At 46.7% G+C, this 12500-nt stretch overlaps 3 protein-coding genes across 4 annotated transcripts in view; all 3 read left to right on the top strand.

Annotated features, from left to right (window-relative positions):
- Positions 1-286: 286 nt before the first annotated feature.
- LOC140346508 (uncharacterized) lies at positions 287-709 on the top strand. Its single transcript, XM_072432609.1, has one exon. It carries the CDS (start codon positions 294-296, stop codon positions 687-689), a length of 396 nt encoding a protein of 131 aa, XP_072288710.1. The 5' UTR covers positions 287-293; the 3' UTR covers positions 690-709.
- Positions 710-2433: 1724 nt separating this feature from the next.
- LOC140346509 (perforin-1-like) overlaps positions 2434-12500 on the top strand; it is a 21908-nt gene continuing 11841 nt past the window's right edge. The window contains exon 1 of one of the 2 annotated variants that reach the window (XM_072432610.1): positions 2434-2490. The gene's annotated coding sequence lies outside the window, so the exon portion shown is untranslated. The remainder of the gene's footprint in view (positions 2491-12500) is intronic. The other variant, XM_072432611.1, reaches the window with a different exon arrangement.
- LOC140346507 (perforin-1-like) lies at positions 5153-6191 on the top strand. The gene is made up of 2 exons (XM_072432608.1): positions 5153-5414; positions 6013-6191. The coding sequence occupies exons 1-2, from the start codon at positions 5163-5165 to the stop codon at positions 6154-6156; spliced, it is 396 nt and encodes a 131-aa protein (XP_072288709.1). The 5' UTR covers positions 5153-5162; the 3' UTR covers positions 6157-6191.

The raw sequence follows: 12500 nt of genomic DNA on the forward strand, positions 1-12500 counted from the left end.
TGTGTCTTCATTTCCCCCTGTCTCTCTCTCTCCCCCTGTCCCTCCTCTCGCCCCCTGTCCCTCCTCTCTCCTCCTGTCCCTCCTCTCTCCTCCTGTCCCTCCTCTCTCCCCCTGTCCCTCCTCTCTCGCCCTGTCGCTCTCTCTCCCCCTGTCCCTCCTCTCTCCTCCTGTCCCTCCTCTCTCCCCCTGTCTCTCTCTCTCCCCCTGTCTCTCTCTCTCCCCCTGTCCCTCCTCTCTCCTCCTGTCCCTCCTCTCTCCCCCTGTCCCCGCCCTATTGCTCCCTCCCATCAGTCATGACCTCCCCCCTGCCACTGTTGCTCCTCCTCCTGGGCGTGTCCCTGTCCCGGGCCCAGGTGAAGATCTACGGCCTGCGTGCCAGCGACCTGCCCATGATCCTCCTGGCCACCACCGATGGCTACGTGAAGGTGTTCTGCGGCTCGACGACGCTGGGCAAGACCTCGGTGAGGAGAAACGACGCCAACCCGTGGTGGGAGGACGAGTTCACGTACTTCAAGGCGCAGGAGAACGACGTGCTGCGACTGGAGGTGTTCGACAGTGACCTGTTGTTCGACGACCTGCTGGGCGTGTGCCAGCGCCAGATCAAAGTGGGCACGCACCAACACGACTGTTTCCTGGAGAAGGGCGGCACGCTGCACTACACCTACACGCTCAACGCACCGCAGCAGTAACACTCTGGTTACCATGTGACCTGCTGTTTGACCCGTTCCAGCCGTGTTCCTCCCTGTTCCACTACGGCAATAAAACTCAGATGAAACAATAAATGTGCAGAGTCGAGTTTATTGAGTTTAGTTCTGGTTTAAATGTGAATCAAAGGAAAACTCAGACGTCTGGAACAAATGAGCCGAAGAATCACCACCAATAAAAGACAAAATACACATTTTCACTGATAATACACATTATTTTAAATATACTCTTTATGAGTTGAGTATAGTCGGGTTTCACCTACCCCTTAGCCCCGCCCACATCTTTCCCAATCATTAAAATAATTAAAATTGACACAATTTTTCCACAATAAAAAAGTAAAACATCTCCATCTGTGAGGCGACTCTGAGCATCTTTAGCTCCATGAAACATCTCCAGACTCTGTGACTTTCTCTGTCTCATAAACAACATAAACACATGAAAAACAGAGATAATTCATGATAAACTGTAGCGCTCCTCACTGACCTCCTTCATTACAAACACAAGGATTCACACAGGTGACTTTGAAGCACTTTTCACAACTTTCGGAACAGAATTTACCGTTACAGTGAAGCTAGCACAAGCATGTTAACAACAGCTAGCACTAGCATGCTAACAACAGCTAGCACTAGCATGCTAACGGCGCACTTCCAGAGAATTTAAAGCTCTTTAATTCTCACAGAGCTGCTTTTACGACACGTATGTACTGGGATCAAACACATTGGATTTTAATGCATGAAAAAAACATTTTAAAACAAAATGTTCACGTCAAAAATAATAGTTTATTTTACGTCCCTATGAGAACCTTCCTGAAGAATAACAGGCACAATCTTCATTAAACGAAGACATAATAGTTATAATTTGCAATGTCCTACAGAAAATACCTAATGGGTGTGACAGGCACGTGTCAACCACGTACTCATGTGCCATCACGCTCCCCAGTCACAAAGCCTGACAATCTGCATATCAAATTAAACCTTTAAATCTCACCCTTTTGAAAATTTTGTCCATTTTCAGGTGCAACAATCACAGCCCGAACACACACGGCCTTTGTACAGAAAAGCACAACGTACCTCACATTCAGGGCTCTGGACACTTCAACATTTCTCACAAGATTAGTCTCAATCTGCTCGTAAAGGTTCAACAAATAAAATCCAGTAAAAAAATTAGGTCCAATACATATTGGATCAATGCAGAAAAAAAGTTTTTGTCAACTCCATTTTTCTTTTTCTTTTGCTCATATCAAAGAGAATGTAATTTCCAGCGCAATGTCCTTGCTACAGATGCTAACAGGAAGGGTTAGCTTTTGATTGACACCAGGATGAGCCAATCAGGAGGGGTTTGGCAGTTCTATGGCCCAGTAAAGCCAATGAAGTGTCACATAGAGATGCAAATTACCCACAAGTCCCACCCTTTCTAAACCAACCAGTTAGATCACAGACTGTGTTTGACGCTACAGACAAACAGCCAATGGGAGACGAGCACGGGATGTATAATTTGTACCAAGTTTCTCCAAAAAGTCCCAGTAAAGAGCCGAGCGTCATAAAGCGATAGCTCTGTGCGCTAAAGGTGCGTAAAAGAGGTTTTCTGTCACGCAAGGTTTTCTTGAGCTCAAATATATTTCCTGACCTGAGAACACTTTGTCCTGTTGCAGCTGAAGAGTCGAGGACACGAGGACGCGAGGACGCGAGGACACGAGGACGCGAGGACACGAGGACGCAAGGACACGAGGACGCAAGGACACGAGGGAGGATCAGAGTTTAAAACCAAACACGAGGCATCTTCTCGGAGCAGATCCATTGCTGCATCAACGGTAAGAACTCGCCTTTCAAGAGCGTTCTGACCTGAAGGTTTGACAGTTTTATTGAAATAGAACATAAAGTACATAAAGTACATAAAGTACTTTGAACATGATTCTGAGAATTTAAATAACATCAAACTTTAAGGCAGAAAAAAGTTTGTAAGTCAAACTATTATTTACTAATGTAGTATTTTCCACAATTTATTTTCCTTTAAACACACACACACACACATACATACATACACACACACTTATACACACACACTGTGTATATGTGTGTGTGTATGTGTGTGTGTATGTGTGTGTGTGTGTGTGTGTGTGTGTGTGTGTATGTGTGTATGTGTGTATGTGTGTATGTGTGTGTGTGTGTGTGTGTGTATGTGTGTATGTGTGTGTGTGTGTATGTGTGTATGTGTGTATGTGTGTATGTGTGTATGTGTGTATGTGTGTGTGTGTGTATGTGTGTATGTGTGTGTGTGTGTATGTGTGTATGTGTGTATGTGTGTATGTGTGTATGTGTGTATGTGTGTGTGTGTGTGTGTGTGTGTGTGTGTGTGTGTGTGTGTATGTGTGTATGTGTGTATGTGTGTGTGTGTGTGTGTATGTGTGTATGTGTGTATGTGTGTATGTGTGTATGTGTGTGTGTGTGTGTGTGTGTATGTGTGTATGTGTGTATGTGTGTATGTGTGTGTGTGTGTGTGTGTGTGTGTGTGTGTGTATGTGTGTATGTGTGTATGTGTGTATGTGTGTATGTGTGTATGTGTGTATGTGTGTATGTGTGTATGTGTGTATGTGTGTATGTGTGTGTGTGTGTGGTTCTGTAAACAAAACAGATAAACATAATATTAGAACAATTTCTATATAAAGTAATCCAGTAGCAATAACACAAGCAGTGCTCTGATACTGATAATAATACTAATAAACGGTGATTACTGAAATGACAATATATTAACAGTCATATATATACATACATATATAGTTTCCAACAGGACATAAACAAGCACTCTGCAGCCTCATGAAAAAGGGTAGGCCTCAAAGCCTCTACTATTAATCTATTCACAAATAATAATCAGACTACCCTAATGGCACCAAAGGAAACATACTCTAAAGGACATGCATATAAGGCTGACTTATAAATACAGAGGCCCAAATGATACCAGCAAGATCTAGCTAAAGAACAGGGAATGACAGGTTATCTTAGCATTAGCGTTAGCGCTTAGCTCTTAGCTGGAAGCTAGTCCAGGTAATATGCAGGTTAAGAATAAAAACACAAAGAAAGTTCGTCTGCTCATTAGGCGGCCGCGCCCCTAGTGGCCGGGTTTGGTATTGTGGCCTGACATGGTAAATTCACCATCACAACCATGTCTTCATAACACTTAACCTTAACCTTAACCTTAACCTTAACCTTAACCTTAACCTTAACCTTAATGTGTCTTCATTTCCTCCTGTCCCTCCTCTCTCCCCCTGTCTCTCTCTCTCCTCCTGTCCCTCCTCTCTCCTCCTGTCCCTCCTCTCTCCCCCTGTCCCTCTCTCTCCTCCTGTCCCTCCTCTCTCCCCCTGTCCCTCCTCTCTCCCCCTGTCTCTCTCTCTCCCCCTGTCCCTCCTCTCTCCTCCTGTCCCTCCTCTCTCCCCCTGTCCCTCTCTCTCCTCTTGTCCCTCCTCTCTCCCCCTGTCCCTCATCTCTCCTCCTGTCCCTCCTCTCTCCTCCTGTCCCTCCTCTCTCCCCCTGTCTCTCTCTCTCCCCCTGTCCCTCCTCTCTCCCCCTGTCCCTCCTCTCTCCTCCTGTCCCTCATCTCTCCTCCTGTCCCTCCTCTCTCCCCCTGTCTCTCTCTCTCCCCCTGTCCCTCCTCTCTCCTCCTGTCCCTCCTCTCTCCCCCTGTCTCTCTCTCTCCCCCTGTCCCTCCTCTCTCCTCCTGTCCCTCATCTCTCCTCCTGTCCCTCCTCTCTCCCCCTGTCTCTCTCTCTCCCCCTGTCCCTCCTCTCTCCTCCTGTCCCTCCTCTCTCCCCCTGTCCCTCTCTCTCCCCCTGTCCCTCATCTCTCCTCCTGTCCCTCCTCTCTCCCCCTGTCTCTCTCTCTCCCCCTGTCCCTCCTCTCTCCCCCTGTCCCTCCTCTCTCCTCCTGTCCCTCATCTCTCCTCCTGTCCCTCCTCTCTCCCCCTGTCCCTCCTCTCTCCACCTGTCCCTCCTCTCTCCCCCTGTCTCTCTCTCTCCCCCTGTCCCTCCTCTCTCCCCCTGTCCCTCCTCTCTCCCCCTGTCCCTCCTCTCTCCCCCTGTCCCTCATCTCTCCCCCTGTCCCTCCTCTCTCCCCCTGTCCCTCCTCTCTCCTCCTGTCCCTCATCTCTCCTCCTGTCCCTCCTCTCTCCCCCTGTCCCTCCTCTCTCCTCCTGTCCCTCCTCTCTCCCCCTGTCTCTCTCTCTCCCCCTGTCCCTCCTCTCTCCTCCTGTCCCTCCTCTCTCCTCCTGTCCCTCCTCTCTCCCCCTGTCTCTCTCTCTCCCCCTGTCCCTCCTCTCTCCTCCTGTCCCTCCTCTCTCCCCCTGTCTCTCTCTCTCCCCCTGTCTCTCTCTCTCCCCCTGTCTCTCTCTCTCCCCCTGTCCCTCCTCTCTCCTCCTGTCCCTCCTCTCTCCCCCTGTCCCCGCCCTATTGCTCCCTCCCATCAGTCATGACCTCCCCCCTGCCACTGTTGCTCCTCCTCCTGGGCGTGTCCCTGTCCCGGGCCCAGGTGAAGATCTACGGTCTTCGTGCCAGCGACCTGCCCACGGACATCTTTGGCATCACCGATGGCTACGTGAAGGTGTTCTGTGGCCCGGCGGCGCTGGGCGTGACCACGGTGAGGAGGAACAACGCCAACCCGTGGTGGGAGGACGAGTTCACGTACTTCAAGGGCCAGGAGAACGACGTGCTGCGACTGGAGGTGTGTAACTGCCCCAGAGAAGGCCCTGTGGCCCCGGGGTCAGGTCTGAGCTGGACCTCAGACCTTTGACCTTTGACCTCAGAGCTGGAGAGTAAATGTGGTTCAGGACCGAGACGTAACGTGGGCCCGGTCCATACGAAGCTTTAAAAACAAACTTTACAATCTAAAATAATGTTCTAATATGAACAGGAAGCTGCAGAGTCCTGGACTAACTGTAACAGAGAAGTGTAATCAAGTTGTCCAGACGTGAAGAAATAAACACATGACTAAAATATTAAATTAAAAACTGTCCTTCATCATTCTGGCCCAGTTTCCCAAAATGAACCACAATTCAAACTGAAGCTGTTCCTGAGCTTCTGTAGAACAAACACATGTCTGGACTCTTTGTGAAGCTGTTACTAACAATCATTAGCATGCTAACAAACATTAGCATGCTAACAAACATTAGCATGCTAACAAACATTAGCATGCTAACAAACGTCATGCTTCGCTGAGAATGAAACGCTCTGTAATAGACACGAGAGAACACGTTGTGGCCTCATTTTCACCTCGAGCGCTGGGTTTGATCACATGTTTCTCTTCCATGTGGCGTCCGGAGGTGTTCGACAGTGACCTGTTGTTCGACGACCTGCTGGGCGTGTGCCAGCGCCAGATCAAAGTGGGCACGCACCAACACGACTGTTTCCTGGAGAAGGGCGGCACGCTGCACTACACCTACACGCTCAACGCACCGCAGCAGTAACACTCTGGTTACCATGTGACCTGCTGTTTGACCCGTTCCAGCCGTGTTCCTCCCTGTTCCACTACGGCAATAAAACTCAGATGAAACAATAAATGTGCAGAGTCGAGTTTATTGAGTTTAGTTCTGGTTTAAATGTGAATCAAAGGAAAACTCAGACGTCTGGAACAAATGAGCCGAAGAATCACCACCAATAAAAGACAAAATACACATTTTCACTGATAATACACATTATTTTAAATATACTCTTTATGAGTTAAGCCTACCCCCTAGCCCCGCCCACATATTTTAGTAAAACACAAGTGTCACTGACCTCAGCGCAGGACAAAGGTCACTAGACCATGTCAAACCAATCAAAGCTCTTGAAATCATCAAACATCTTGTGTAACTTATCGCATCACAACAACCTCATGACATGACGTTTTTCCATCACAATGATCATTATAAAACCCTGTTTCATCATTAATCACACCATGAGGTAAAAATGTCAGCAATAGCGAGTAAACCAGAATTCTACAGTTCTGTAGTAGATCTGTCGATGAGGCACCATCTCGTGCTCTTAGGCTCCGGAGAACTCCTCTTGAAGAGGAACCTGGCATGACTTTGGACTCATGAAGACAGTGTTCATGTAGATTATCTAACGGCGCCAAAGGTTTTAGAGGAGTGCCACGAGCTGGGAGCAGAACACCGGATCAGTGCTCTAGTGTGGCCCAAGCTTTACGATCTTTTCTCACACGTTTGAGATCGTTGCAATTCAGGCCTGGGGGGTTGCGTCTGACCCCAGGACCATGCTTCTTTTGTAGTACTGAAATAAAGTGTAATTGCACATCCACTACAGTAGGTGGCAGTGGCGCCCGCATTGTCAGCGCGAGCTACTGTTCAACTGTGTTGTTTTGGGGCGCAGACGGCACACAACGGCAAATGTAAAATCCAATGAACAACCCCTCAAGAGACCTCATGAAAAAATATTGAACAGGGATGAAAAGACAGGCGGATACAGAGATAATGAGACAAACGACAGGCTCCAGAATGCTAAGACGAGGAAATACGACAAAGCGTAAGGGAAAGACCGGTGTGTTTACTGTGTCTAAAAATGTTGGCAGCGGAAATCATGAAGCCAAATAAATGAAGGCGTCACTTAAGGACTTTGCACCCCGATCGTGCTGATAAGCCAACAATATTGCCAGCAATCATCCAACTTTGTGAATGCTACAGCAGTAAACCAGCGAGCACAGTTAGCATCATATAAAAGGTAGCGTGCCGAATTGCTCGGTGCAAAAAGCCGCACACGATGAGGAGGAGCTGATACTGTCTGCAGCAGTGGACATGTCTCTATCATACTGGATGACGCAAGTGCTGCAAAACTAAAAACTATCCCTCTGTCCAATGACACTGTCTCAAGACGTATAAATGACGTTGCCAACGACCTTCAAGAACAGCTGGTAGAGAATCTAAAAGACAAACGTTTCGCTTTACAATTTGATGAAGCAACTGACAGCAACAAAGACTGTTTTTTTTTCTTAAGTACGTTTTGACCTGGCAAACTCCCGGTGTGAGGATCTACTTTTTGGTAACTATGTCAAAGGCAGAGCCACGGCTGAAGAGCTATTCAAATACTGGACTGCTTCCTGACTGAGAATGGGCTGAAGTGAGAGAAGTGCATCGGTGTTTGCAGTGATGGTGCACAGACCATGGCAGGAATGAGAAAAGGACTTCGGGCCCTCATCATGAAGGTCTCGCCTCATGCTGAGAGAACATACACAGAGACCGGCATCAAGACCAGACCTTTCTTCTGAATTAAGTGAAGTTATGACTGACATTGTAGGTGTAGTCAATTTTATAAAGACTAGACCACTAAAAACAAGAGTCTTCTCTGCTATCTGTGATGAGATGGGAGCTGAACATCAACTGTTGTTTCATAGTGAAGCAAGACGGCTGTCACGAGGAAAAGTCTTGTCCCGAGTTTTTGAGCTCAGAGAGCAGAATGTTTTTGGAGCAGGAGCACAAATATGAACTTCCTGGTGAAACTGGCATACCTGAGTGACATATTTGGAAAGCTGAATGAAATAATTTGCAGCTTCAAGGGAAAGACAAACACCTCCCTCAGGTCACAGACAAGATCAGCGCTTTCACTCGAAAGTTTGCAGTGTGGGACGGACGACTTGATGAAGAATCTGCATGACTTTGTTGACACTACTGACTCTGATGCCACTTGAGTGATTCCATGCATTAAGGAGCGTATCTCATCACTGATGGATTCTTTAAAAAGTACTTCCCTCAAAACAGTTCCCAGTATGATTGGGTGAGAGATCCTGTTAATGCAGCAGCTCCAACTGGTTTCAGCTCTGCAGAGGAGGACCAGTTGACATCTGACTCCACATTGAGGTTCACATCACAGACACTGGCTGAGTGTCAGAGAAGCAGGATTCACCCTTAGGCCAGAGGGCGATGGGTTTTCTTCTTGGTTTCGCTGCTGTTGCTGCCCTAGAGAAAGTACAGGACTCAGCTGAACATTGAGCAGGAGCTGAGAGTTGCAGTGTCATGCTTCAAACCTCGCTTTGAAAAGCTGTGCACTGCAAAACGTGCTCATTGTAGCCATTAATCCTGACTTTCACATTTTGATTAAAACAAAAAAGATACCAGCACAAATGGATTTATTCATCTTTGTTTTGTAGATGTTTTGTTGGGGGAAAGTTACTCAAAACAGAAAATAAAAGATTAAACATTGAGGTATTCATTTATTTTGCTTTTATGTTAAACATTTTGATTTAATTCTCCAAAATAATCTTTTGAGTTTTTGTTTTTCAATGTTTGACCTTGTTATGCAAAATTCTCAACATAAAAAAAAAAAAAAAGTACTTTAAATAAAAATTTTCCCAAAATGTTTGTTTACATTGGGCCGGTTGAAGTGTTTTATATGTTGTGCTCCTCAGTTAATGTTGCTGATCATTTTGAATGTATTATTGTTTATTGATTAAATTTAATTTGTTTGTATCAAATGGTGTGCACACCACTATTTGAGATTTACAGAATTACTTTAAAATGTTTATAGTTTGAATAATTAATTATATATTATTATAATAACTTGTGAACACTTTATTGCACTTTTCTGCTACAGACTAAAAAGCAATGCTAATAAAGTTATTCTTTGTTTTAATTTGACCTATAGTTCCGTTTTCCTTTTTGTTGTTTTCTTTGCTGTTAATACGTCTGCAGTGTTATGCAGAGATGAAGCCTCATTATATTATAAGTACACCTAACACCATTGTTATAAGTCTGATAACAATTTTGTAGACAAATTATGTGATTTATAGTCGCGGCAGAGAGTGGGGGGGCGCAAAGTGTTTTCTTCTTAGGGGGGGCGTAACAGCTGGTGCTGGTGCATGGTGCTGGTGCATGGTGCATGGTGCTGGTGCATGGTGCATGGTGCTGGTGCTGGTGCTGGTGCATGGTGCTGGTGCTGGTGCATGGTGCTGGTGCATGGTGCTGGTGATGGTGCATGGTGCTGGTGCATGGTGCTGGTGCTGGTGCATGGTGCTGGTGCATGGTGCTGGTGATGGTGCATGGTGCTGGTGCTGGTGCTGGTGCATGGTGCTGGTGCATGGTGCTGGTGATGGTGCATGGTGCTGGTGCTGGTGCATGGTGCTGGTGCATGGTGCTGGTGCTGGTGCATGGTGCTGGTGCATGGTGCTGGTGATGGTGCATGGTGCTGGTGCTGGTGCATGGTGCTGGTGCATGGTGCTGGTGCATGGTGCTGGTGCTGGTGCATGGTGCTGGTGCATGGTGCTGGTGATGGTGCATGGTGCTGGTGCTGGTGCATGGTGCTGGTGCATGGTGCTGGTGCTGGTGCATGGTGCTGGTGCATGGTGCTGGTGATGGTGCATGGTGCTGGTGCATGGTGCTGGTGCTGGTGCATGGTGCATGGTGCTGGTGCTGGTGCATGGTGCATGGTGCTGGTGCTGGTGCTGGTGCATGGTGCTGGTGCTGGTGCATGGTGCATGGTGCTGGTGCTGGTGCATGGTGCTGGTGCATGGTGCTGGTGCTGGTGCATGGTGCTGGTGATGGTGCATGGTGCTGGTGATGGTGCATGGTGCATGGTGCATGGTGCATGGTGCATGGTGCTGGTGCATGGTGCTGGTGCTGGTGATGGTGCTGGTGCATGGTGCTGGTGCTGGTGCATGGTGCTGGTGATGGTGCTGGTGCATGGTGCTGGTGATGGTGCATGGTGCTGGTGCTGGTGCATGGTGCTGGTGCTGGTGCATGGTGCTGGTGCATGGTGCTGGTGATGGTGCATGGTGCTGGTGCATGGTGCATGGTGCTGGTGCATGGTGCTGGTGCATGGTGCTGGTGATGGTGCATGGTGCTGGTGATGGTGCTGGTGCATGGTGCTGGTGATGGTGCATGGTGCATGGTGCATGGTGCTGGTGCATGGTGCATGGTGCTGGTGATGGTGCTGGTGCATGGTGCTGGTGATGGTGCATGGTGCTGGTGATGGTGCTGGTGCTGGTGCATGGTGCATGGTGCTGGTGCATGGTGCTGGTGATGGTGCATGGTGCATGGTGCTGGTGATGGTGCTGGTGCATGGTGCATGGTGCTGGTGCATGGTGCTGGTGATGGTGCATGGTGCATGGTGCTGGTGATGGTGCTGGTGCATGGTGCATGGTGCTGGTGCATGGTGCTGGTGCATGGTGCATGGTGCTGGTGATGGTGCATGGTGCATGGTGCTGGTGTAGCGGTTGAATGGGATGTGCCGTAGGGCCCGTGGACCATGTGGATTGAGTAAACAAACATGGTGCGACAGGTGACATTATTTGGAGAATTCATAACTTCTAAAGATAAACATACCAAAGGATGTTCAGGGACTAAAGGTGAGCAGGGTCTATCAAGTTACTATCGTTTTATCAACGCGTACGTCGTAAATGACAAGACATATTCACAGATGGACAGAATACTTCATACTGTATGAATCAGATGCCACATTATGTATATATAAAACAAATTAGTCTTTTCAGCTTCAACCTATTTTGAGATGATCCCTAAATTATCTGTTGAAACCTGAAAATTTAAAATTATGACAAAACATTCAGAAAACATATATAAACGAGTCCATAGACATAGACAAGACAATTTCATTCACATTCACACACAACATATAGACGTTAACACGTCAAGTCCAAAAAATAGTTACGTCAAATCCAAAAATAAAACAAAAAATAAAACAAAAATGTAGCCGCAAGCGGAAATGATCAGCCCTCGCCACAATTGTCCTTTTATTACATCTACAGCTGAATCTGTGACACTGTCACATCTTCTCCCCTTTGTTTTACCATCAAAAAGCAATTTTAATTTGAATTCTTGGCAAAATGTGCCGCACAGAGACCATGTCTCTTAGAATAAAAATGTGGATGGTCCACCCCTGAAGATGAGTCTCACCAAATTTCAGGCTAATCGGGCTAACGCCCTGGGAGGAGTTCGTAAAAGTATAAAGTGTCAGCATGTTTAAATTTCAGAGATCTGGCGATTTCCCCATTGGACGTGGGAGGTTTCTGTCATCGCTACGGCTACACCATAACAAATATGACATGGGTCTCATTGCCTTTTTGATCTGGATGCCAAAATTAAATTTTGTGCCAAATTTCATAAAATTTCGCAAAACTAAACATGTTATTTCACTCTGTAGGGGGCACTGTCGTGCCAAATTAATTAATTTCACTTCAAGTAGGTTTAGGGCAAAAGGTTTAACAACTGATTCTAATTTGACGCAATTCGGACTTTATTTGCGCAAACGAGAGAGTAGAGTTTGCGGATTCGCCGCATTGAGACCGTGACAGGTATCAAAGTAATTTGAATAACTTTTGATGTCCCTCTCCTCAGCACCATTCTCACCAAATTTCAACTTTTTAGGGCCAACGCCCTGGGAGGAGTTCGTAAAAGTACAACATTTGGAAAAACTCCCGAGACATACTTAGCAAATGATGATCCAATATGGCCGACATTTGGTTGGGCGGACGGCGTTGCCGTAATAATATTTTTTACTTCTCTGGTCACCATCTACCTCTACGCCAAATTTCATGATTCTACAATCAGATAATTTTTTGGCCATTTTCTATCTCTCAATGTATTTTTGGTACATTTGGGGGCGCTAATGCGCCAATTTTTTAAATGATAGAAAAGGGAGATAGCCAGAATGTAGAGAGGCACAATTTTTAGAGGTGTGCACATTTTTTGACTTTTCGTCAATGTTCACTGGGTGAAAAATAGGGGGCGTGTCCCGAGAAGAAAGAAGAAAGAAAGAAGAATAATATTCTGATGCGAAAACAATGTTTTCCATTTTTCAAATATCATAA

Source organism: Eucyclogobius newberryi, unplaced genomic scaffold (assembly GCF_026437365.1).
Source record: "Eucyclogobius newberryi isolate DKJ021-1_F unplaced genomic scaffold, fEucNew1.0.hap1 SCAF_6, whole genome shotgun sequence".
In the NCBI taxonomy this organism is placed as follows: domain Eukaryota; kingdom Metazoa; phylum Chordata; class Actinopteri; order Gobiiformes; family Gobiidae; genus Eucyclogobius; species Eucyclogobius newberryi.

Excerpts from the sequence above, each read along its gene's own strand:
- LOC140346507 (XM_072432608.1), top strand. The coding sequence starts at position 5,163 with ATGACCTCCCCCCTGCCACTGTTGCTCCTCCTCCTGGGCGTGTCCCTG. Across the intron at positions 5,415-6,012 it reads ACGACGTGCTGCGACTGGAG|GTGTTCGACAGTGACCTGTT; the intron begins GTGTGTAACTGC and ends TGGCGTCCGGAG.
- LOC140346508 (XM_072432609.1), top strand. The coding sequence starts at position 294 with ATGACCTCCCCCCTGCCACTGTTGCTCCTCCTCCTGGGCGTGTCCCTG.